This window comes from Neltuma alba, unplaced genomic scaffold (assembly GCF_004799145.2).
Source record: "Neltuma alba isolate B1F8T4 unplaced genomic scaffold, ASM479914v2 tig00013435_pilon, whole genome shotgun sequence".
Classification (NCBI taxonomy): Eukaryota; Viridiplantae; Streptophyta; class Magnoliopsida; order Fabales; family Fabaceae; genus Neltuma; species Neltuma alba.
Genome location: NW_021637682.1, coordinates 1 through 25,913, shown reverse-complemented (window position 1 = coordinate 25,913; position 25,913 = coordinate 1). Strand labels below are relative to the sequence as shown.

Genomic DNA, 25,913 nt, shown 5'->3' with positions numbered 1-25,913 from the left:
TATCAAGGATCAGATGTAATATTAGGTGCTTTACCACCATTTTAAACCATATATGAAAACTGAACTACTTATCCAAAGTTTTGATCAGTGAAATAAGTTCTAGGGCATTTATAAAGAACACTTGTGCTGGCCCTTTTGACATCTAATGCTGCCAAATAAATGTTCCAATTGGAAAATGTATGGTTGCCCTTTAATCTCACACCCTATTGGAAGTGGTCTTCATCAGGTTTCGGACAACACAATATAATACAACAACGGATTTATCAACAAGAATTAGCATATATGGACGCCTCAATCTGATTTTTTTTTTTGGGTAATAATTATGCAGAGTGTGCTTCTTCTGATCGGTTCGTTTTGGTTTAAAAAATAACGTTATATATGGTCCAAATTCAATTGTTGGATCACACACACGGACACACACATATTAATTTATTATTAATATTTCTCAGTCATATCTTAGTCTCATTTATTGGCTGATATTTTGCTGATCGATCGGTATGGAGTGGTAGACCATTCGGACGGCGCTGCAAGTTGGTAGATTATTGGTTGAAAATTTTGTATGTGCATTGCCAACTCGTGAGTTTGCATTTTTGATAGGGAAAAATTAGAGGCCACAAATATTTTGATTATATATATATATATATATATATATAGACACACACACACACACTTACATTGCGTCACGTTTCATAATTTAATGCAAAGTAGTAAATATAATTTAATGAGATTGATCTCTTTAGACTTTGGGAAACTGCATGCATATATTATATACTCAATAATGCAAGCGTCGTTTTCAATTTTAATGTTCATTAAAATGATGGGAAAAGTTTCTGATTTATTTATTTGAGTTCTTACGTGCTCTTGTTTATCAAAAAATTGCTGAAAAATTTTCCATTATAAAATTTATTATCTTCAAAAAGAAGAAAAGGCACTAGTTTCCCTCATGTCAATGAAACAAAAATTCCTTTCCATATCATAAGCTAATTTGGTTAGGGAATCCACTTTGGAAAGATGTAACTTTTGTGATAGAGAAAAATTTTTTCAGCAACGTTTCTTACATTCATTCTTTCATTGATTTATTTTTCAATTTCATGGAAGCATGCCTTATTGAGGACCACTGGCCCAATAGAAAATGAAGAAAGAGATTAGCCCAATCCAAAGGACTTGGCCCAATTCCGTCATTAGTCATTAGAATAAGCATGTTGCGCCTGTATTTATAGGAATAGATTTATCATGCATTTAAATGCAGGGGGAATTATACATTTAAAATAATCAATTATAAATGCAGGGGGAATGAAGTTGGACAAAAAAATCAAACTAAATAGAATGCCATATTCCTAGATCTGGTTTACATACTCACCGCGAGTGATAGACACACAAACTTAGCAGATCTGAACTATCTATATTAAATTTAGACAGTCCAAATTTAAAATTTTCAATTAATTATTTTTAAATAAAAATATTTTTTTAAAACAAATATAATTAAGAGATTATCTTTATTTTAGATTTTATACCTGTTAAAATAATTATTTTAAAAAAATTAAAACGAAAATTAAATTTAGATAGTTCATATATGATGAGTTTGGATGCTTATCAAACTCATCCCAAAATCGCTGAAATAAGTTGTAACATTCAAATATTAATTTTGATGTCAAACAATGAATGAATTACCCAAACAGTCTAGTGAATTGAAAAAGAAATGTCTGATTTTTCCATCATTTACTATCACTGTAAAGGAAAGAAGATGAGATAAATAACTTGCTTGGCAGATGGAAAGAAAAGCATCATGATTCACAATTTTTTTTTTTTTTACCAGCATCATGATTCAGTATTACAGAAAAAAGAATTAGACTTACAAAATCTAAAATCTTTCTCAAATGTTTGGGATAAGATAAAGCAACATCTTTGAATATAATTATGCTTTTGCATTCTGATGGCTGCTTGGGAGTTAGATTTTTGTCATATTGGAGTGGTACGGAAAAGCCGCAAATAAACAACTCCAAGTCAAAAAAACACAGTGGGTAAGAGTATAGGTTCACGCATTCCCACATTAAGTATGCATAGGCAGAAATTTTTCATCCAGATTAAGATGTCTATTTTTATAATAACTAAATTAAAACTTAAAGAGAACTTGAAGAACTAAAAGAATTAGTTAACCTTGACCATACAAGGTCTGCAACCTTTATTTCAGAGTAAATAGAATTTCAATTGTACAAGACTAAAACAAACAAAGGCATTTACTTAATGCTGGTATACTACATCTCTATAACTTCCCTCACAAGGATCCATCTTTCACAGAGATTGGTTAACAACTGAACAATCACCACAATACCATTCATTCATTCTTCTCCTTCTTCCCTATTCCTTGGGACAGCCCCAAAATGCTTAACCAAAATGTCAGCCACTAGAGGCACCAAGTCCTTACAGGGGACACCCTTCTTATACACTTCTCCTAAATGTGAGTCACTCCCAATTCTGCCTCCCAAGAAGACATCCACACCTTCACAAACCTTACCATTCTCATCCCTTGTCATGCATCCCATGAACCCTATATCCGCCACCTGAACCTGCCCACAAGTGTTAGGGCACCCTGTCCAATGCATTCTCACTGGTCTTGTCACAGCCACTTGCCTTTCAACTTCTTCAGTCACCTTCAAGGCCCTTGCTTTTGTCTCTATTATGGCTTGCCCACAGAATTGATTCCCAGTGCAAGCAACCAGTGATTTCATCAGAAGAGATGGTTCAGGTGAGAATCTGTCTTTCAAAAGCGGCTCTTTGAGCAAGGCTTCAAGTTTTGAGTTCTCTACATTGGGGATTATGATGTTTTGTTCCACTGTTAACCTGAGTTCACCAGTGCCATACTCTTCTGCTAAACGAGCAAGCTCGTCCATTTCATCTGCTTGCACTCTACCTACTGGTATGTGAAGCCCCACATAGCTTAAGCCCTCTTGCTTCTGGGCATGAACACCTAGATAATCTCTTCTTTCCCATTGTTTTTGAACCAAGTCTTTCGGAGCTGCTCTTTCCAGATTCTTTCCTGGCATTCTCTTCTCCACTTCTCCCCTGAATACTTCTATCCCCTGCAATTTCAAAGCACGCAATTCTGTTAGACTCGACACAATGCTTCCCAACACACAAGGACATTTTAGATGTTATACTTCACAATCTTCTTGATACACATATTTTTATGCTGCAGGAGGATTTAGATCCTCTTAAATTTAAAGCTTTTGAGCTTCTGAAGCAAGAAGGATAAATCTTCTCCAGCAAATGCATGCAGTCTAAGTTCCAAATTGTCAACTTAGTAACTTGTCGGTTACTTTGACATTGGCGCTTCAAAAAAAAAAAAAAAATTGTTGTGACTGGTGGGCACCTGTCAGAGTTTGTAAAGGATATTATGTAACCGCTTGAACAAAACATGAACATAATACATTTAGTCGAGTAATGAACATTACAGGGAAGTAAGATAAGTAGAAGTGATAAAATTACCAGTTCATCAATCAACCACATCATTCTGGTTTTCTGTCTGTTTCCTCTGGCGCCGAGGTCTCTGTAGGCCTCAAGAACAGCTTTGCACAAAGGTATTACATCATCAGCTGAGACCCATGCATCTAGTGGAATTGCCTCTGCGCATCGCTTGGGACTAAAGAAACCACCCACTAACAAATTGAACCCAAATCGACCATCTTTTTCAGCAGGCATGTAAGCCAGATCATTAATGTGCGGGTGCTCATAAAGATCATGGGACCCCACTACGCAGACATTCCACTTCCTTGGCCTGTTCAAATTATTACAACATTCAAAAGCGGCACTATAACTTGCAACTCTGTGATAGATCATAAGTTTATACACAAGAAACTCTAAAAGTGGCACTAGAACTCACAAGTTTGTGACGGTTGGGTTGCCAATTGAATTAGCAGTGATGAATTGGGACAACAAGTTGGTGTAAGGCCTGGTATCAACAATCTCATCTCGGTCAAAGCCTGCAAGAGGGTTGCCCACGGGGTTTCTTACGTTGTCCATGCCACTTTGGAGGCTTGTCAATCCAACATCTGCGAGGCCTTTGAGGATTTCTGGAACATCGGGCAGCACCACACCTCGTATCTGCCAATTCTGCCTTGTTGTCACATCAGCACACCCTTCTTTCCCATACTTTCTTATCACACTCGCCAAGTACCTTGTCTGGGCGCTCGTTGTCACCCCATTCGGAAGTTTCAGCCTCATCATGAATCTACCATCTGATTTTGAAATGGAAATATTCACTTCAGAAACATAAATATTTCTTGCTATATAGCATTTCTTTTGGAGGAAAATTTCGATTTTTAATCCCTGAGATATAGCTACATTTTCTCTTTGGTTCCCGTCCATGAAAATGATTTCAATGCCGTCATTATACCTCGGAAAAAAAATAATCTAGAATATAACAGAAGCTGACTCACACATTTTTTAATTCACACCTGGCACATACTTGAATCCGCAATAGATAAGAAGGAGTAATTTAAGAATCATGAATTTCATATAAGTTCTATACATCTGAAGCCAAACAAATAGAAACAAAAGTTGTGTCGCTGTTACCCCATTCAGAAAATTCAGTCTCATTGATCTAACATTAATTATTGACCGTGTATGAGTAAAAAGTTACCTCGGAAATATAAGCTCGAACAAATAACAATCAATTATATAATAGCATGTCCTCAAAGGTTGAGAATTAGTGAAACTTACACTGATGCTTTCTCCTGTGGAAGAGGCCGAGCCATTTGAGCCTGACATCAATATCATCCTTGGTAAGCTTAGAGCTCTCAATCTCCTCAAGAGACATCTTAGCTAACTCTTCTATTCCACCTTCCATAAAAAGCGTCATGGGTTCTTTCTCGAGCTTGACCTTCTCTTGAGGATTGATGCCTTGCCTGAACTTCTCCTTCAAAACCCAGTACCCATCTTGTTCCTGAACTCGAGGCTCTAACCTCGACGTATCCACCTCCGGCGGAGAAGCAACCTGAGTCGTCGTCGCCGGAGTTGCAGAGATCACCCATGTCGGCTTGGGGCGAGAAGAAAGGGAAGGAGAGAGAAAACGAACAGAGAAAGAAGAAGCCATTTGAAAGCAGAGAGTGTGTCAAACAGAAGCTTGGGGTGATGACAGAAATGGGTGTGAGAGAGAAAAGAGGTCATTTTTGTAGGAACGAGAGGCTGAAAGAGAGGCAGGACCTTAGAAGCGAGCAAGAGCTCCTTTGTGAGATGGAAGGACCTTTCGATGAGGCTAAGGGTCGTCCTTGTTTTGTGGTTCGACCACAGAATTGCCTTCTTGTTTCATCGTCATCTTGCCATTATTTTTTCGCTTTTGAGAATCATTTTCGGCGATTCTTCACGTTTTTTTAGTTTTGCACAATTGGACAACAAATGGGATAAGATTTTTTTTTTTTTAATGTTTTCAGTGAAGAATGATATTTTGCGTGTATATGTATTAGTGTGTTTATTTTTTTGCCAACATATATTATTTTATTTATATACGTATATGTTTAGCATTTTCTTTTAAATATATTGTTGGCAATATATGAAACGAAAAAAAGGCATTGAATTAGTTTTAACTAGATTAACTCTCATGCAATGTTTTGAAAATTTTATTGAATAAATGAATGAAAAATCACAAATTTCAAAGTGAACAATAAAATATTCTTCTAATTCTAAATATAAGACTCATTACTATTGAGTAATTTAGAGAAGTTAAAAAAGTTACCGAATTACTTAATTATAACTATATTATATGATATCTCTAAAATACTTATATAGATTATTATATTTTATAAAAAATAATTAGTAATGTACTAATTAATTTTTTATATGTTAGATTCGGGAGATTTACCTATCTGTGTCTTAAGATGTGGGATTTAACATCTTAGATCACAGGATTGGGAGGATGCACCGTGTCTGTGCCGGTGCTGTGTCGGTTGTTCGCAATTTTTCCTCTTGAAAGGGAGGAAGGGTGTTATGGTCTTTTGCAATTATAATTAATTAATTAGATTTATTAAATAAGAATTATGTCAACATTTTATGTAAATTTGATAATAAATAAAACTTCCAATAATCTAAGGGACATGCACACCAAATACGGAAGCGGCAAAAGTTTTATTTCATTTATTTATTATTATTCCTTTTGACTTTTTGTTTGTGGTTCGCCCCTCCCCTAGTAGTGGCCCTGGCAATGCAAGGACGTGAACCACTTGACTTCTCCAATCCATAAATTATAAATAATACTCCCTTCACTGTTTATAAAAGTCTGAAATTTGAATTATATTGATTTTTTTCTATAAGATCCTACTTATATTTGTTTGAATATTTAATGTGTTTTTATTCTTTTTTTATCTCTAATTAATTAAAAAATTTATTATGTTTTTTTAATACTTTCTTTCTCTTACTCTTTATAAATACGTGCTATATAATTAATTTTAATTATTTTTTAAATCGTGCAATAAAAGAACCTCAGAGAATAATATTATCTTTCACCCATTTCCCTTGCGGTACTAACTTCATCCACGGATCAGACAAGAGCTGCTGCTGTCATATTAAATGAGGGTGTTTTGAAAAATAATTTACAAATCTCCACAATTAGTCATAATCTGATTATTCAAGTCTTAATCTCAAAAGTGATGGAATGACGCAACTCAAGTATATGTTACCAACTTGCAACTTACTTTTTTTTTTGGGGCCAATACCAACTTGAAACAATCTTTAGCTGACATGATGACATGATTGCTTGCGCATTGTAACAAGGTTGAATATTCCAGATTTAAAAGTGTTTTTTGGTGCATATATTCTCTTATTGGAAGTCATCTTATTTAAGATACTGTTGGATACTAAATATAGATACTTCTCTTAGCGAGAATCTAAACTTTAATTCACTAATTTATAAAGAACAAACTCTTTCTGTTAGATTCAATTCTCATTAGTTCCTCGTTAATTTGGCTTATAAAATTCAAAGTTTAGAAAAGTACCGTTTTGTTGCGAACAGAAAATTACCAATTTAACTCTTTTGTTTCATACTAAGTTGGAAGAATTGACTATGAATTACTTCAATGAGATTTTTCGTATCTTCATATTATTTCTATTTATATTTTTAAATGAATACACCATCTTCATTTGTATATTAGTTTAATTTGAAATTTTTTTAGTATAATTTAGGGCATCCTCAAATCATTTTGGACTTGAGAATAATCTTTATCGAACCGAGAGTGTAGAGGTTAAGATCTTCCCACTCAGTAGAACCAGCAAGGCCTAACCCGCCAGCTTGTCAAAAAAGACAGACTCGGGTTGGCATTTTGCCAGCCCACGAATGGGGATTACTCTGGCCTGCACTGTTTTTTTTTAAAAAACTTTTTCATGAAATTCCTAATATATTATATAATATTGTTGAAGGATTTTGACTCTCAAATACCACCTGGACATTGCCTCATTTTGTCATTCATATCATTGCATATGTAATTAAGCGTTTTATATATGTGTGTAGTTATATAAAGAGCATCGTTCATATTTTATTTTTCATCTATTTGTCATTACTATACACACCTTTATAAGATTAAATAAACATGTGATATCTACATATAGACACACATAAAAGACCTATTTAATAAATTTGGATAAAAAAATTAGTTAAATTAATTATTTATGAAATTTAGATAGGGCTACTTCAACCCACACCGTCAGCCTACTTTACCAACTTTGCCACAAGAGCATTTTTCATAATTCAAACTCATGTTCTTTTCCTTACGAGAGTGAGACCATTTGCCATCTCAACAACAATTTGTTAATAATTTGAAAGTTCAATGTTTTATAATTTTTTTAAATTTAATCTGAAAAATTTAGTTTTGAATTTTCAAAAAATCATCTTTATTACTTGCTACATTCTTTGTAAAGTGAAATATATTTTAAAACAGTCTAGATTTCAAACAAGCACGTTCTACTTCTCTTGTAGTATATATCTATTTATCTCATGTTAATAAATCTATTCTTAGGTAATGATAACTTAATTAGTTGGCAAAATAGATTCAAGAATTGAAACAAAAACGGTAACAACAAATTTCTCTTCCAAAATCTTTGAGAACGAAACAACTCGACACATTACACGTACCAAGGGGGGAAAAATACAAGTTAGAGACAAGAACTGAAAATGTCTACTGAAACAAAATAGAATCACCTAAAGAATATTCGTGGGAAAAAAAAACGTATGTAATAATACTAATAGCAATCAGAAGGCGCATGAAATAACAAGCGATTCCTTGATACAATATACAGGACCTGTCGGACATGTTCAGATTATAGTTATAATTTAGACAAATCATAACAACTAAATACATCCAAAAGGAATCTTCCTTATATAGCTTCTCATCATGCACGGAATGAGTTTAAAAATGAAGCCTGGTTCCCTCCAGATGTCAAAATAAAAATCCCTCTATCACCTAATTAAGAGGTTAAAAATGCCACACCTCTCGACTCATTTCTAAATCTACTTTCCCATTGAGATAACTGGGAGAGAAGAGGGAAAAAGCCACGCCTGATTCAAATCAGACACCTTTTTCCTTCCATTTTCTTTTGCGTACTAAAGCTAAACCCCTCCATCAGTGATTCTAAGATATCAATGCCTGCAACGAGAAGCTGAAGGTGGTGTTAGGTATTCATAGAAAGGGAAGAGAGAGCATAAAATAACAATGCTACACAAATATGACTTCAAACTTGGAACATGGATTGCTTTCCAAGTGGTTTCTAAAATCAGCATTTCCTCTGAAGCTGAAGGTATATAAAGCCTGCCTCTGTGTCAACCCTACAGGATATATTCTGTAAATTTTTAACTCATTTCCTCCTCTTATGCTTTCTGGTCTTTCTGTCTTCCATATGGGTACATGATTCAGGGATGTGAACTTCTTTAACACAGCAGACTTCAAAGCTTCCAGAGTCAGATTGCTTGACCTGCATAGTCCATGTCAGAGTAATGAGTTCTCAGCGGGTTAACATCATGATATTCTTAAAATGTCAGAAATATCTGAAATGGTAGTCTGTATGACTGATGGTAACTTGGATAGATTATAGCTTAGAGAGAAAGAACACTGGTTGAAGTAAGAACTAAGAAGCATACCTCAAGTAAATGGACTCCGCCTCAAACCGTCCCCTTTCTCTCACATATATGTGATATACAGTTTCTGAACCTCTATTGCACTTGCAGGGGCGCTTCTTGAAGCCTGGGCTCTTTTCTTCCTTCTCTCTAATCGTTGTGGCCAAGTGAATGCAAAGGCGGCAAGATGAATGTACTGCCGCCATGTCCACAAGGGCCTTGAAAGAATCAGATGGGCCCTCATACTTCCATCTAAATCAACAGATGACACAAGTGTTTATATTAATCATTTAAGTAGAGAAAGAACACAATGCCAACATCTAGTTACGTTTTGAAAACCTAATGAAATCAAGATGGTGCATTCAGATATCAAAACCAGATAATAGTAAGCCGCTCTGACATTATAAAGCTCAAGTTTATTGGTTAATTCTTTGGGAGACAATGTAAAAACATCACACTGCCCTGATTTGATAATGTTACACAGTTCAGTTTTGGTGTTAGGTCAGTGAAAAGCAGTTTTAAGCACTGACTGATAAAGAATAACTGCATGGAATGTAAGCACTTGCAAAAGAGAGGAGTACAGAAAAGGGGACAAGTAGACAGCATTACTAGATGTGGGGGTTTTCAGGCTAGGGAAGAGACTCAAGTTTCACTGTTTTCACCTCAGTGAACGGTTATATGCCTCGGGGTTCTCTGCCAGGTGTTTCATGGCTTTGGCGACTGATTCAACATCTTCTAGCTCTCTAATATGTAAAATTGAACCAGGGGCTGGGGCGAAATCCTGAATATTTGGAGCGCCAACCACAACAGGAACAGAACCTACGATGAAAGAGATTAATTTCTAGATTAGAAGCATGAAAGGTTATTGCAAATATTTTAAGATGCACGACAATTTTCAAGGATGGAGAACCAATTACAAATGTTACTAGCATTTTTCTGTTCATCCATATGTCAAGCATATCCTTCATTTTTCTGTAAGCTCCATAATTTCTAATAATTTACGTTATATTGCTCTTCCAAAGCCCCTTCACTTACAGAGGGCCGTCATGCTGCTAGTTCCCATGAATATCTTAGAATTGAATTCATGAGGTCATTATTAGGTTAGACTGAAAAGAGTTTAGCCACAAAAGCAGCATTATGCAAGTTGATCACCTACAATTAATCAATAACTTTTTATCAAGAATATAAAAGGAAACTATCTATCTTATCCAATACATTTATGACGCAACATTTATCATAAATAACAGTCAAGTTACATCTAACAGTGTGTACTCAATCCCAAGTATATAATTTTCCAATAATATATCGGAAACTGAAGGAAATGCAGAAATAGTTGGGCCAAAGAACAGCAAAATGAACAGATTAAATGCGAGGGCCTCATGGAAGTATTTCTAACGCCAAGAAAAAGAAAGTTGTGTTACATAGTCAAGTTGCACATCTAGTAAGTGTGAATGAGGGTATAAAAGCAAAAGTTATTTCCAATACCAGCAACAAGAGATTGGAAGAATTTTTCAGTTACATAATCCTCCTCATTTGAATTCTCAAATGCCAAGCTAAATTTGTAGTGCTTCAGGGTTTCCACTTTGTCCACTGCAATAATGTAAAATAATATCAACAAAGCAACAAAGTCATATAAATAAAATGGATGGCATTGTTATAAACAAGAAAATAAAAAAAACCTACGAAAAATGATCCTTATATGAGCCAATCCCTTACTGCATTTAAATTATCAAGGTTTGAGAATCATCACAATGATTTACACTGATGTTTAAAAGGAGGGAATTGATAAAAGTATGCTATTAAAATGCTTAGGAGAGACATAGAGATTTTTCTGCTTCCAAAGAACTTCTCCTTAGTAAAATTTCGTCTACTATTAAAGGGTAAAACAAAAATCTTGTACTGTTTGTAGTACAATATATTTGCAGTCAGTCAATTCTTTTCATCTGATGAAATAGGCCCAACCACCACCTTGACATACAGAATATTGAATGAAAAACTGAAATTAAATGGATCCAGAATCGTAGACATGGGATGCAGTTTAAGAGCCTCGGAACCTCGTCTTGGATGACAACCTGACAGCTTAGGAGTTAGATTGGATATTTTCCCCCCTTTTTATTTACAAACAAAACTGGATATTTCATGGATTAAAAATCTTTTGTTGGGAGTCATGTGCATCTGCGAGCACGTCATAGCTGGATTAGTCTTACCATGTCTAATTTTGAGACCCAATGGCCAATCACCTAATGACTTGTCCAAGATTTTCAGAAATGATAAATTGAAAAATCAACAATTGAAAAAGGGGAATTGATGATCAAACAAAAAATAATCATTGAGCAATCCTAGGGCGGAGGAGGCACTGACTTCAATTTGAGAAAGGCCTGATGGGGTCATCAGCACAAAGTAGTGGCAACTCTGACAACATAACTCCATTAAAAGAAGCACAAAAGATTTGAAAAGATATTAAATTACTAGAATGTACCTCTTCCATCACGGTTTCTATGGCAACCACCATAAGAATCAATCTTGATGTTTGCTTTTTCAAGACCCTCAAGAGCTTGCAACCGGAAATTTCGAGCACCACAATTGGAAATGAAAGCAGCTGCAAGGGCACTTTCAGTTTTCGGTTGTACAGGTCCCATAATGTCATACTCAGCCCAAGAGAAATATCCAACAGGAACATCAGATGATAGACTGGTTGTCATTACAATGTGATATCCCCTCCTAGTATACAAGACATAAAAGTATTAGTTATTTACCCTTCTCCACGAGTGGGGGGGGGGGGGATGATATTTTGAGCAAAGGCAAAACCTATAATAGTCTTTATTCTACATTAGTCATTACTTGTTAATTATATCATTTGCAAATTATCAGCCATTTACCACGTTAGTCTTGTCCTCAAGGTTATTTTCACACTCACTGGATCCACAATCCCATGGCATTCAGCTAGGTAAATTCTCTACACTAGAATACCGTTCGATGGAATTATAGAAACACAAAAGCAACGTGATCAGGTTGTACAGCACAAAAGCCAAAAATGGTTTAACCTAAGGACTTAATGCTTTATGATAGTGCTTACCCACCGTCTTGCCATTGCATATTGTTCTCTGCATAGTATTGCGAAGATTCCATAGATCGCAGAACACTAGCCGTTCCACCTTGCTGAGGTATGCCAAATGCTGCATCAGGTTTGATACCTGAATTATAACCAAAGTTGCATCCAACGGCACAAGATTTCCACTCCTGTGTATAGAGTTTGCATGAATCAAAAAATGAGGGGAAAAAATAAAGAACATTAGATAGTTAAGAGAAATAAATAAAAGCCCAGAGAGGATCAGCGGAAAAACTTGCATTCAACAATAGAAAAGCATCATAAACTGCAGAGTACCTTGTATAATTAAATATATCAACATTGTTTCACAAGTAAATATATAGAGCGATCTAGTAATGACAAAAAATGATTTGATAATACCAACCTTGAAAACATAATTCATATGATTCCATGAAAAAAAGAAGAAGAAAATCATGCCAGTTAAAACTTTACTAATGTTATGTGGACAGGATCATCAATAGAGCGACACTTTGCCAGCATGCACATGGTTAAGTACCTAAAGTTTTTCCAGAGTGATTTTCGCCAATCAAGTAAACAGGGAAATATATACAATTATAGGAAAGTTCATTCTAATATTTGATTACTTATTTACCAATCAACACTAGACCATATATGCATTCCCAGAATGATAGACATTGTTACAGTGCATTAACTCTTGAGCATTATCAACTTAGACAAAGTGCAGTAGTTTGTATCCATAAGCATGCCGAAAACATATACCTATCAGGCGATAACAACTTAAATTTGATTGAAGTCAACTGGCTCACCAATAATTCAAGTTCAACACTTTAAGAGGAGGAACAGAAGTGACTATTATGTTTATAAAATGGGGATGAGAGTAGTGATACTTATTCGTCAACGGCTAGCTGATCTTCTTCAATAGGAACGCATATAAGGAAAGTACAATGAAGAGTTAAAATTCAATAAACCTGCTCAGCTCCATTAACCAAAATAGGTTCCTTTGTGAAGTTCCTTGAATACGTCACAGCATCCTCCCTCTCTAACCACTCCTCACAGCTCTCAGATTCTGAACTCCGACCCCTACCCAGCATATCTACCCCCAGATCATCTTTTGGTACGACTTCATGAGCTATTCCCAAATCATCTTTTGGTACGACTTCATGAGCTATTCCCAAATCATCTTTTGGTACGACTTCAGGAGACCAGTAAATTAAGTCCGCCCACGTATCGACCATAACTGTGTTCTTCGCCACATCCAACTTACCCAAGAAGGCGATCTCTGCTATGACCACAAGGGCCACGAACAGCGGCATTAGATTGGACCATCTCTTCTTGGGCGGCACCGATAAACCAGCTGTGGAAACCGGTAAAGTTTCCTGGTTTGTCTCTGTTCTTGAGCCTCTATGATTTGACAATAGACCCATTAAGTTAAATTAAATGCTCCCGACAACCAAGAATTCTGAGACTTAAAGAAAGAAGCTTTGAAGAAATAACCGCGATCTGTAACTGAACAAAGTTCTGTTATAGCTTCGACTAGTTTACATGCGAAAGGGGAAGGGTTGGGAGAGGGTTCAATGCTGATTGCTGAGACTGGGTCTCGGGGAGAAGGAAAGGAAGACTTGGACTTTCAGGAAGGAAGAAACACCGGCTTTTCCACGTTCAATCCAAAGTCTACGGTGTGCGGTAGTAATGTGTGTTGTTTTTATTTCGGATGAACTAAGATTCATATAAATATATATAATATATATATTATCATAACTATTTTCTGGCCCAGTTATATAAAACATTTTTATTTTAAAAACATAAACATACTTCTAAAATAAAAATGTGTTAAATATTTTTAGTTTAAGTTTTTTTTAATGAATTTATAGCCCATTAACCCCTTTCATATGTTTGTAGAGTGTACTTTTAATAAATAGCGATAAACAGAATTTACTTATAAATTTGTAAATCTTCTAATTAATTAATTTTGTTCTGATCTCAAATTTTTAAGGCTACTCATCTTTCTAACCCTATCAAAATTAGAATGATAAATGAAATTTTTAAAATAAAGAGAAAAAATATTTAAGTAATTTTAAAATTTAAAGGTGAAATTAATATAAATTGAATTTAAGGGGAAAAAAAAAGTGAAAGCTAAGATAATATTAATGAATCACATTAAGAGAGTTTCTCCCGATTGGGACCTAATTAATTGAGAGTGTTGAATGCCACGATCAGATTAGTTAACAGCATGACTGCCAAATGGTTTGTTAAGGAAATAAAATATGAATCAAATTTGAATTAATGAAATTAGGAGATAAAAGTAAAAAATTAGAGTGAATTTAAGAAATCAAATTAAAACTGAGTGAATTTAAAGGATAAAAGTAAAGGTGGCATAAATAGAATATATAGAATAAAATTAAGGTTAAATGAAATTAAGAGATAGAAATGACTAGAAGTAAGTTCCTATCATTGGAAAAATATAAACTACGATGACTACAATGAATAATTGGAATTGAAGAGTTTGACGATGGGTAATGCTGGCCTTTTTATAAGAAATCAGTTGTTATATATTTATTTTAAATAAATGATTTAATGAGAAATACTCAAAACTTGATACTAATTAATTGAAATTAATGAGAGCAATCAAAAAGCTTCCAACCTACGAAAGTAGCATGGACCATCTGGAGAGGTTGCTTTCTTCGCTTAGGTACAAAGTTTGGCATTAAAAAAAGAAAAACAAAAAGAGAGTATAAATGACAATCATTTGTGGCTATCGTGGGACTTAAAACTTCTTTTTCTTTTGTTTTTCTTTAGGATATGAAATAATATCTCCCCTTTATTATTTGTTATAAATATTACTTTCTTCAAGAGTACTTAAAATTGTAATTTAATTATCATTTACCTTTATAAATAAACTCGAAAGTAATTTGTTTGATAGGGAAGAAAGCAGTAAAAACTTAAAAAGTATTTATCTTCTTGATAACTAATTTGGGTTTTGACCATTTGTAGATGTTTGTGTTACTTAAGAGTTAAGTGAGTAAAACATAGATAACAAGATAGTAATAAAAAGATGTTAAATTTAAACTTATCATTTTATTCTTTGTATGATTTGTTCATTTTAAAAAAATTAAATGTTAGATAATTTAGGGTTTTTATTTTTTTTCCATCGTAAATGACTGGGTATCATTTTTCAACCTCAAACAGATAATAAATTTATCATGAGTAATTTTTAAAATATGTTAGCCTATTATTATTATTATTAAAAATGGAGAAAGTGAAAAGAACTTGACAAACGAACCTACGTAGTTGAGGAGGGCAGACTGTGTTGTAGCGGGTGGGGTGGTTAAGTATTGATTGGGGTTAGTGGTTCACATGAAACATTGAGTTTGGCCATCTTCAAAAGTATACTTCAACTAATTCGGCTGAGATCAGCTATCTTTAGGTGAACCAAGGCACTTCAATAATCAACAATCACCAGTCATCAATAATAAAACAGATATGCTTTTGATTTGATATTTGGCAAGGTCATAGAATACAGTGCTCGGTCATCAAATTTGCGTTCTTCCGGGATCCCAAACTCAGGATAAATCTCAAATCAAATTCGTACTTAAATTTGATTTCTTAAAGATACATGGACTGAATTAATGGTAAATAAACATATAAGATTACATTTGCTAATAAAATAAAATACAGTAAATATTTATATGGCTAGTCGTATTTGATTTAATTTATATATAATATTTAGAGCAAGTCTATTTTAAAGTTTCCTAACCCGAAATGGGACATAGGGCCAATAGAAATGGTGCATCATAGTCCTGCACAGTATGTAGTACAAGGATGCCACAACCTGTGCAACAGAGCCTCACAACTGAACAAAAGACATACCCAACAATTCAACGCCACAGAACTGTAGAACCACGTAGAATGAAACCGCATATTCAAATTTTCTATCTGGATCAATTAAAAGCACAAATTAGCTGATAAAAAGCTCAAGGGAAAACAATGAAAGAATACTACAAGAATAGTATGTAAGAAGTGGCCAAATGACTTGTGAGTTGCCTCGTGCGAGTCTCCCCGCAAATTTCTTGAACAAGGGCACCAAGTGTAGTTGTCCCTTTAGTTCTATCAGCATCTGCTGTGATATGCAAGCCTTCGATTTTGAGTTGCAACTGATTAGCTACCTTTTAGAAAGTAATGCAGATCAGATTTTGGTGGATGGAAGCTATCTCGGAGTTCTGATAGCAATTCATCATGTCTTTTATTTTTCGAGGATGAATGGTTACTACCTGAAAGTTGAGTAAAACTTTTCAATAGGCACAACCTGAAACGAAAAGGAATTTGAACATGTAAGCTACCGATTTGAAAAGTACTTGATATGGTTGCAAACAAACATATAAATACTAAACAGTACATGATCATGTCTCGAAGCATCATCAGCTGAAGCTGTCTTCAACCTTTCATCGATAGGCACACAGCTTGAAGGAGCCCCTTGATCTTCATCCTTGAAGTTTTGATCGGTAAACTCTACCAAAACTAAAGCATATAGATATTACCCCCTTATTGACATCCAGAAGACGATCTTAATCATAAATATTACACCCTTTTCTTGGTTGATGGCATAATAACAGAAGAGAAAGAAAACTCTTTTTCCCATCCAAAGAGAGAAAGAAAACTCTTTTTCACTGTTAACCACTCAACTCAAGTACTACTAACTTTTTTAAACCATGATAAGCTTCATATTACAAAGTTTGTCCTATGAACAACTGATTTACAGGAACTCCATAACTAAACATTGTTCATTCCACCCAAGCATGATCTAATGGTCACCTGTTTTAGCTGAGGATTAATCACTTCTCGTGAAAAGTTATATAGCTGGTAAATCATAATGTAAAAACAACAGTCCATCAATGCAGCATATTCAAATGAGACATGCTCAACCCCGGAACAACAGTAAAATATCATAATTTTAGTGGTCCATGAATGTTGCTTCAGCATGGTTGGCAATGGCAAAAACATTGCAACATAAGAATTAACCACTAAGGTACTTTAATTCTGTAAAACGTAAAATTCATTGTATCTGTGGGGATTAAGAACTTGGAAAAAGACGGAATGGTGTCCAAAATAAAGCTTGGTCACTTCAAACTTCTTTGCACTAAGCAACGACAATCAAGTCTTAAAACCTGAGTGGCAAAACATAAAAAGAAACATATAGGATGCTTATGAAACCACATTGACACACACACGAAAAGGATAATCAGGACATATACCCGAACAATAATTAAATTTATGCTTGATTCCCCTATTTAAGAAGTTCAACTGCTGAATAAATCAACGTGTTTTTCTTCACACAGTTTCACATCCAGTATATAAGTTCAGCTCAATTACCATCATGCCACTCGGCAAATTTCAGTGTGAAATTTTTTATTTTACAGCAAACACAATGCTTGCAATTTATAGGTGAAGGTAGGTGACAAAAGAATCAACCAATCATCATAGAAAATGGATATAAAGAAAAATAAAGACTCATAAAGTAAGAAACTAGTTAAGGCCAAAAAAAAAAAAGCAAAAAAGACGAGGACTCCAACCTATTAACTAATAAAAAGCCTTGTGATTCTTCTGAAGAATCTACTCAATGAATGCCCAAGAGTCATGGCCCATTAACCAGCTAATATGAGGAAACAAATATACGGATTCGGGCCAGAGAAAAATCACATGTTAAATGTGATTTGCGTACCAATAAAAGTGCATATATGTCATCAATACATGAAGGACGAAAGGAGTAGGTTTACTATTAAATCATAGCAATTTCCATCAGGAAAGCATTTCCTTCTCTAGTCTCCTTAGGAACAACAAATATATAACAAGGATAGCCAATAAATAATCGATTTGGGGGGAAAAAAATCAAAGTTGTTTGCATGGTCATTTGCTGCCAAAGAAATCTGTATATTTTTTCAGTTATTAAGGTTATACATTATGACATAACACAAATAAATTGATAACTACAAAATCAGAAAAATTATTTCCATTGTAGACCTGAAATTTCAATGAGACCGGTATCAATAATCATTTACTGCTGGTAAGCAGCCTCCTCTATCCCATGGCTCAAGGCCAAATATCATTTTCAGCCTCATAGAAACTGAGGCAACCCATTAATTGAATACCATCTGTAACATCTCAAATTTTGGACCCAACGATGTAGAAAATAGCCTAAAATGAGAAGGTTACTAGACTCCTTATGACAAGAGTCCCAGAGTTTTTCTGACGGGACAGAGGGATTCCTGTACACTAAATCATAAAACGAAAGTTTTCTATGATTGAAATAAGAAGAAGTTAAAGACTCCAGTGAAGTCTCGAGGCCCAGGAATAAAAAATAGAGATGAATGAGGACTAAAAGTTGTACTAAAGATCGTAGAGAAATGATTCTTGAGGTTGAGCGAACCAGGGACGAAATCATAATTTTACAAAGTTTTAGGCCGAAAAGGGCAAAGATGAAAAATAAGTCCAAAAATTCTAGAAAAATCAAAAAAAAAAAAAAAGGAAATGACATGTTAAGATTTGTATGTGAAGAAAAGTTACAGAAATACCTTTGAATTGACTTCAAATGAATTTTAAAAATTATAACTCATTTCGAGGTATATTGTCAGATTTAATTATTTGAGCCATAAGAAAATCTTAGAAAAGTAAGTAAAAATGGGATTCATGAGTTAAGAGGCTATAAAAAATTATAAAATCAATCTCAACCTCAGAAGATGAGCAGAATGGCTCTAAGAATATTTAAAAGCCAGTTATGCCATTTAAGGTATTTTATGGGAAATTCAAAAAGAAATACTTATGAGTTAAATTATGGTCTGAGAAAATTTATAGCTTTTTTCCAGAATTAAAGGAAGTTTATGGTATGGATGGATGGATTTTTGGAGTTTTGAATTGAATAAAATGTTTCAACCAAATATTAAATAATTTTTGTCCCATAAATAGGAGACAAAGAAAAAAGATCATATTTATTACGGCGCTAAGTCAGCATGCTGAGTCGCCAAGTGCATTTATGATGCAATTATGACACCTTTGAGCCAGCGTGCTAAGTCATAGGGAGATATTTATGGACAGTAAAAAAGTCAGAATGCAGTACAGGTACGTTTTAGACAATCATTTGTCTATTCGATACAACAAAATCTCTACTGCGTGACTCAGTAAAGCTAAGTAGCTTGTCAGTGGAGCTAACTATTTTCTTCTATGCTTCTCTGAGATGACGCCATATGTAGACTTATTTGAGATGAGAAAAGGGTGTCAAAACATATCCCAGTAGTACCAAGTAAGTTAGGACTCGAAAAAATATCTGATATGGTACAGAATGGCAAGATAGGCGGAAGAATACCTAGTTCCTATTAATTTTCTCCCTATTTTAATGTCAAAATGATGAAGAGACATATAAGAGGTTTTGTGTATTGTTAGATAGGAGGAGAAGGCATTATATGTATGGTTAGATGGAAGCTGAGATATAAAGCTGATGATGTAAGCAGGATGATGTAAGCATGATTTCATAAGGACACTTGTTAATATTGATTACACTTGGCAAGATCATAAGGAAAGAGCAAATGAATGGCCAAGATTAAACCACATATACACAACATCAATAGCCAAAGTTTAAGCTTACTAACTATAAATTCCTTTTACCCTCCCATTCGTCTAAAGAGGGAGGCCAAAATGGAGAGGAGAAGAAGGAGAAGAGAAAGAGCAAGGGAAACCATGCAAAATTAAGGTCCAAGACAAGGTAAGATCATAGTTTTTGATGTTGTTTATCTCGCTACTTGTCTTGTTGAGTTTGGTTATAGGTTTTAATGGTTTTTGGAAGCTTGAAACCCTTAGTAAAGGGGTTGCACGAAATTGTTAAGTGTAGGGAAAGATGAAATTAATGTTAGAATAATGTTTAAAAGCTTGAAAGGAATAAGAATCAAGTGGTTTTATGTTGAAATTGGTTGAATTTTATGATTGTGTGACTTAAAGGGGCTATACAGCCAAAGTTAGTTCTTAGTGTTAGGATTAGATTTTGATAATTTTCATACTTCTAATGAGTTTTGGAAGCATTAGAATTAAAAATGGAATTTTTGGATCCTAAAGGCATACTATTCGGCCACGTTAAGAAGTGGGGAAAGGAGTTAGACCTTGTTAAATCTAAACTCATATTTGGATTTCTCATGAAAAATTGAATAGGAAATGACTAAGAGAATGATTTTAACGATTATGAAAAAGAAAGTAAAATTTAAGGTTAAAAAGGAACAAGTTTAAAAGTTAAGATGGTTAATGGTTTTTTGTGGTCTTGATGGATTGACTGTCATGGTGTATTGTGAATTTAGGGCCATGAGACACTAAGAAAGAGGAATAGCAAGATTGTTCAAGCAATCTTGATAGTTGGGATAAAAGGGAGCAAGGAAGAAAAATTTAAAGATACAAGGTAGTGAACTCACCTTTCTTGTGTTCTTGACGTGTATGCTTATATGTTGATGTGCATTATATTGTTTGATGATTATATGAGATGCAAATACAAGTATAATGCTCTATTTCTTTTATGTTTCCCATGGCCATGTTTGTTAGTGTAAAACATTAAATAACGTTATAAGTAAGCATGAGTTAAATCAAATAAGCATGTCACATATTTGCATCCATCTTGCATGTATAAATGGTAATATTTACTACTGAGATTCTCCTGAATCTCACCTTCCCTTAAATAACCCTAATAGGTGATAATAATCAAGCAAAGGATGCATAAAGTGGAAGCAAAGAAAAGAGAAAAAGAATTGAAGAGATTTATTGTATTGCATTGTATAATTTGTATACCAATATATGTTATAAACATACCACTAATGTTATGTGATGACAAATGACAATAATGGCATGTATAATTGACTATGATAATGTATGAGAATGGTTAGTGCATGGATGATATGATAATATGCATGGAAAGATTTAATCATGAACTGTTAATGTAAGTAGGAGGATAAATTATCCCTAAATGGCCACGAAATAGTGGCAGAGTAGAAGGAAATCAAATGATAAAATCTGCTTATGAAATTTGGTATACTTAAAGGAGCTTCAAAACAAGTAGTAGATCATTTAAAATGAATATGTGTACTAAGAGTTATGATCGATCAAAGTTAAGGCAGAAAAATTGGAAAATACTATTTTGACCAAATGAACAATAACTTCCATGGATAAACTGTACGAATTGGCATGGGGTAAGGCCAGATTTATATTTTTCTCCTGTAGAGAATCAAAATACAATTTTTCTATAATTAATTATGATTTTTTAAAGTTAAACTGAAAATATGAAATTAAACAGTAAATAGTAACCCGAGAAGTGAATTTCAAAATTTCAATTTAGGAGTTTGTTTCGTGATATGCTTGAATCATAACGCTTCCAAATGCACATTGAAAGGGGTTTAAGGAATGATGTTACACCATCCCTTTCTGGGAACTTTAACAGCCGCCCAATGATCTGGATGTACCAGCTAGATGCATACCAAACTATAAGATTATATTTGAAACTAAGCTAAAAGGAACATCTGCGTTGTGTAAGTGTGTGTTAAAGCCATGTAAATAACAATGTACAACAAAAACAGACAACAATGTGTCAGTAACAAGGCAACAGAATAACATCTTGCAGGGGTAGCTTGGAGTTACCTGCAGTAGTGGCGACCGATTCAGGGTTGCATGGGTCATGTTGTTCTGCTGAACTTCTTGGTGATCTGCCAGAGAATATAGATTTCCCTCTTCTGCGACCCTCATCACAAAGCAAGCCACTGTGATGGACAGCAAAGTCTCTCACAGCACAGCCTCTTTCTGCAGATGTGAATTTCAATGGACCTCCTGCAAGAACATGAGAATCACCAGTGCTCTCTAACATAGGTTCATTTCTTTCATGGCTAACTTTCTTCCAGAAACCATCTTGCGGAATAAACTGAAAGCAGCGAAAAATAATTAGGCAAGATTTCACAGGGTAAAGCATAAAATTTCAAGACATCCTCATCAAAGAGACGATATTAGGAAATGATCTCTGACCTGTCCAGACATATTACACAGCTTTTGTGAAGTTATAGATTTATCTACTTCATTTGAGTCATTTTGGACACTCTGACAGCCAAGTAAATGCGCCGAATGGTACATTTCATTCACAAACGAGGCCTCTAAAGAATTGAGATATGAATTGTGTTGCCAATCTGTCCACCTTGTCAAATCGTCCAGCTACAAAATTTCCAAACTGAGGTTTAGTAACTCCTTGACCATCAAGAAGAGAGAGCGTACATCATTATTAGGTGATCACATATAATCATCCCTCCCGACATGGAATTGACAGTTCCATTGTCTAATTCAAACCCTATTTCTTTCACTAGCAGTTAAAAAATGAGACATTCACTTCCAAGCAAATAGAAATTGACCCCTCATGAAAACAAGTTATACAGAAGAATATGACCTGACAAGAGAAGATATACAAAAGTGAAAATGTCATCATTGATTTACATGAAATCTAAACCAGAACAAATAGTCAATTTACATACATTACTCGGTATGACTAACCAAAATTATGACCCAGTAAAAAATACATTTAAATAAATCAGTGCTTTCAATCTTTTTTCTCCTTCATTTTATCCTCAAGCCTGTGCTGCGTCTGCAAGTCTTTGCATGCTCAAACGTAGATTGTTGGCTTTCAGTAAACAAAGTTATGTTTACAGGATAACAAGCTTCTGAGTTGAAGTTCGGAGATTGATGCTATCATTTGATAATTAGATGCAAACTTTAAAGCAAATATGCTGATGATTTTTTTTTTTTAAAAAAAATCAGTCTAATTTGAACTTTCCGCATTTCAATTTAAATGCGTGAATTGTCATATGTAAATTTAAGGTATTCTTTAAAAAAAAAAATCCTTAAGAAAAGGTATATCTTTGATTCACTTATACCGCCGAGATGATTCTCCAACGAACAGACACATATAACATGTAATCAAGAAAGAGACAGAGAAAGAGGTAGGGAGGAGAATTTGGAAGATCTACCCCTAAATTATAGGAGACAGCTTGCTAAGATATACATAATTGAGAGCACATTTAGAAAATCAAGCGTGTAAACCAAAAGCAAGTTCATTACAAAGCGTCCAGCATCAAACCAGCTTGAAGACGTGAACGTGGTGGTCAACGGATTCGCTCTATGGACCAGAGGAAGGACAAAAGAAAATGAGAATTACCAAGGCCTTAACCAGCTCACTGATGAAACACATCACATTCAATAAACCCCCTTTTCTGCTCATACACATTACATATTGTGTGGCAAAATCAGCGGACAAGTGTTAAAAACAGCTTGATTTATGCTCAAAATAAACAAAATAACGCCAATGAATGACATGCAGATCAAAGCAAAATTGCACTGGAACAAAATTGATGGCCATAAAACAAAAACGCAAAAGCGATCGAACAACCTTGAATCTGAAAAACACACTTATAAATGCAGAGTTAGACGGGAAATCAAATTAATTCCAAGATCAACACTCCGAACTTGTGATAATCCTTCCAAAGGCATGAAACTGAAAAAACTACGAGGCGCGCAGAACAAAATAAAAAAGAGAAACCAGCATAAGTAGAGTTACGGGAAAGGGAGCCGCGGAATGACGTGAAATATCTCCGCAAGTATCCATACAGATGGCGGAGGAGGCAGAGCCTGCCTGAGTCAACTCAGTACTGCAACGATCCCGGGGCTCATAAGAGGATAAGTGCGGCTGATAACTACGCCGGCGGTTGCGTTCCATGTGAAGTGATACAATGAATGTAGAAAGTACCAGAAATTTCGGAGAGGAAGAACGAGAGAGGAAGCGTCGCTGATCTGTTGCGAGTGGGAAGGAGAGGAGGGAAGAAGAATGGGAAGGAGTCAAGGTCTGCGGAACCAGAAAAGAAAAGGCTCCACATGGCGTCGCTTTTACACGTGGCAGCATATAATCGGAGTGCCACGTCATCACGAGGGATAATATCCTGAGGCGATGTGAGCCAGATATTTTTGAGATCGTTGGGAAGATGCTTTGCCGGGTTTGGGATTCCTGGGAAAGATGTTGAAGAGACTGGAGACGCAGCGTTGAATTCGGCGCGTGAAAAAAGTTGTTGTGACAGAAGTACAGCACGTGGATTGGGGGCGGGGTTCTCTTTTGGATTGATTGGGATTGGCAATCTCTATCCGTCGCGAAATGTGCCGTGAAAGTCAATCGCGCAATGGGTTTTCTGGTATTACATCTCTTTCAAGAAAGCATGATTCTGGCATGCCCTTCCTGAAAAGCCGATAGGTCCTCCTTTCACTTTTCGGTTATACCAGCTAAATGAATCATTAGCATCCAAAAACGTGGCAAAAATACTCCTCCAATTTATAGTTGGATTAAGATACTAAGATAGGAATGTAAATTAATATGGTACTCTTATCTAATGCTATACAAAGATAGTTTAGACACTAGAGATATCATGTGATAATTATTATAATTAATGGTGTCAAGCTCACGGATTCAAACAAACTCATGACAATAATATAAATTTAAATTATAAATTGAAATCATAACTCATTTACTTTTTGTGTGTGAATAATATGAGATAAAGCTCAATCTCTTATTTCGGGGGTGTTTGGCTAGTATGAAAAGCGCTTTTTAAAAGTATTTTTTTATAAATCAAGATAAACTCCTTTACATATTTATTTTGTATATCATAAAAGTATTTTTGAAATAATGGTTTTTGATTTCATTCAAATATCCCTTCCATTGATATGCAAAACCCACAAAGTTATTACACAAGCATGGTAACAAATCTTTTGGTGGCCTATCAAAAAAAAAAAAATTAACCACCATATACTATGTAAAACTCAAATTAGGTAGCTTGTCTTCACAAGTATTCCCTTCCCTATATACGTGTTTCATAAGCATTTACAGGAGTCTTACTCTACTAGCGATTTGATTCTTTGGATATAGCCCCATTCTTTTCTCTCTCTTTTTTATTGGTGATAGGATATAGCTCCATTCTTAATGCAGAGGTTATGAGAATTTTAGGGGAATTTGGAATATGGAAATGGAAGAATAAAAAGGTGGAACCAGATGTGTATAGTACTACCTCCTATTCTTAATATAAGATCTTATTTGACTTTTATTTTGGTCCTAAATATAAGACCCTAATCCACTTTGTCTCTCATATTTATGTATTTTTTTTCGAGATAATCCTTCTAATAATAATAGTTCTAGCCAATACACTTAATTAGTAGGGATATTTTAAGAAAGACAACATATATTTATTACAAATAACTAACTTAACTTCTTTCCTTAATTTTTTCAAATTAGTTAATTAGTTCTTATAAATAAGACCGGAGGTAATAAAAAAATATTTGTGCTTCATTTTTCCAGCATCCATAGGGCTGAGCAATGGGTGGGGTGAACTAACCCGAAGGTTAGCTCATAGCCCGCCCATTTATGAATAAATGGGCATGGGCTAACCTATAACCCCCCATTTAGCCCGTATTAAATGGGCTATAGGGCAGCCCATTTGGGCTAACCGGATTACGGGGTAACCCATTTATTTTTTAAATTTTTTTCAGTATAGCTATTTTGTATATGTAACCTTATGAAGTTGTTAATCAATTTTGCATGTCAAAAGCAAATCAAATATGAAATAACATCAACCATATTTAATCACACAACCTCACTTAGATTCGCAAACAATCAAAGTTTGATTAAATAATAAACGTAGTCACCAATCATAA

At 34.7% G+C, this 25,913-nt stretch overlaps 3 protein-coding genes across 4 annotated transcripts; all 3 read right to left on the bottom strand.

The window, feature by feature from the left end:
* Nucleotides 1-2,147: 2,147 nt before the first annotated feature.
* Nucleotides 2,148-5,227, bottom strand: LOC114737357 (ferredoxin--nitrite reductase, chloroplastic). The gene is made up of 4 exons (XM_028925280.1): nt 4,720-5,227; nt 3,881-4,235; nt 3,487-3,775; nt 2,148-3,080 (listed from the first exon to the last, which is right to left on the bottom strand). The coding sequence occupies exons 1-4, from the start codon at nt 5,090-5,092 to the stop codon at nt 2,340-2,342; spliced, it is 1,758 nt and encodes a 585-aa protein (XP_028781113.1). The 5' UTR covers nt 5,093-5,227; the 3' UTR covers nt 2,148-2,339.
* A 2,978-nt stretch (nt 5,228-8,205) lies between these two features.
* On the bottom strand, nt 8,206-13,823 carry LOC114737355 (glycoprotein 3-alpha-L-fucosyltransferase A-like). The gene is given in 8 exon segments (XM_028925277.1): nt 8,206-8,955; nt 9,122-9,349; nt 9,760-9,916; nt 10,583-10,687; nt 11,577-11,818; nt 12,178-12,193; nt 12,196-12,337; nt 13,136-13,823. Coding segments are annotated over 8 exon segments (1,602 nt in total). The 5' UTR covers nt 13,592-13,823; the 3' UTR covers nt 8,206-8,699.
* A 2,352-nt stretch (nt 13,824-16,175) lies between these two features.
* LOC114737356 (uncharacterized) lies at nt 16,176-24,329 on the bottom strand. Of its 2 annotated transcripts, XM_028925278.1 has the most exons (6): nt 23,779-24,329; nt 22,203-22,385; nt 21,825-22,101; nt 16,561-16,682; nt 16,436-16,470; nt 16,176-16,330 (listed from the first exon to the last, which is right to left on the bottom strand). In XM_028925278.1, exons 1-6 carry the CDS (start codon nt 24,139-24,141, stop codon nt 16,327-16,329), a joined length of 984 nt encoding a protein of 327 aa, XP_028781111.1. In that variant the 5' UTR covers nt 24,142-24,329; the 3' UTR covers nt 16,176-16,326. The 2 variants fall into 2 exon arrangements, with proteins under 2 accessions (XP_028781111.1, XP_028781112.1); XM_028925279.1 differs by lacking the exon at nt 23,779-24,329 and adding an exon at nt 23,380-23,564 and having other exon boundaries at nt 16,176-16,470.
* Nucleotides 24,330-25,913: the final 1,584 nt, after the last annotated feature.

What these genes read in the sequence shown, in the direction of transcription:
- LOC114737356 (XM_028925278.1), bottom strand. Translation starts at nt 24,141, where the DNA reads ATGACGTGGCACTCCGATTATATGCTGCCACGTGTAAAAGCGACGCCA. An exon ending in ATTCCGCGGCTCCCTTTCCC is followed by an intron (nt 22,386 to 23,778) that starts GTAACTCTACTT and finishes GAAATTTTGTAG; the next exon opens with CTGGACGATTTGACAAGGTG. An exon ending in TGTGTAATATGTCTGGACAG is followed by an intron (nt 22,102 to 22,202) that starts GTCAGAGATCAT and finishes CGCTGCTTTCAG; the next exon opens with TTTATTCCGCAAGATGGTTT.
- LOC114737357 (XM_028925280.1), bottom strand. Translation starts at nt 5,092, where the DNA reads ATGGCTTCTTCTTTCTCTGTTCGTTTTCTCTCTCCTTCCCTTTCTTCT. An exon ending in CCACAGGAGAAAGCATCAGT is followed by an intron (nt 4,236 to 4,719) that starts GTAAGTTTCACT and finishes TTTCAAAATCAG; the next exon opens with ATGGTAGATTCATGATGAGG. An exon ending in AACCCAACCGTCACAAACTT is followed by an intron (nt 3,776 to 3,880) that starts GTGAGTTCTAGT and finishes TAATTTGAACAG; the next exon opens with GCCAAGGAAGTGGAATGTCT.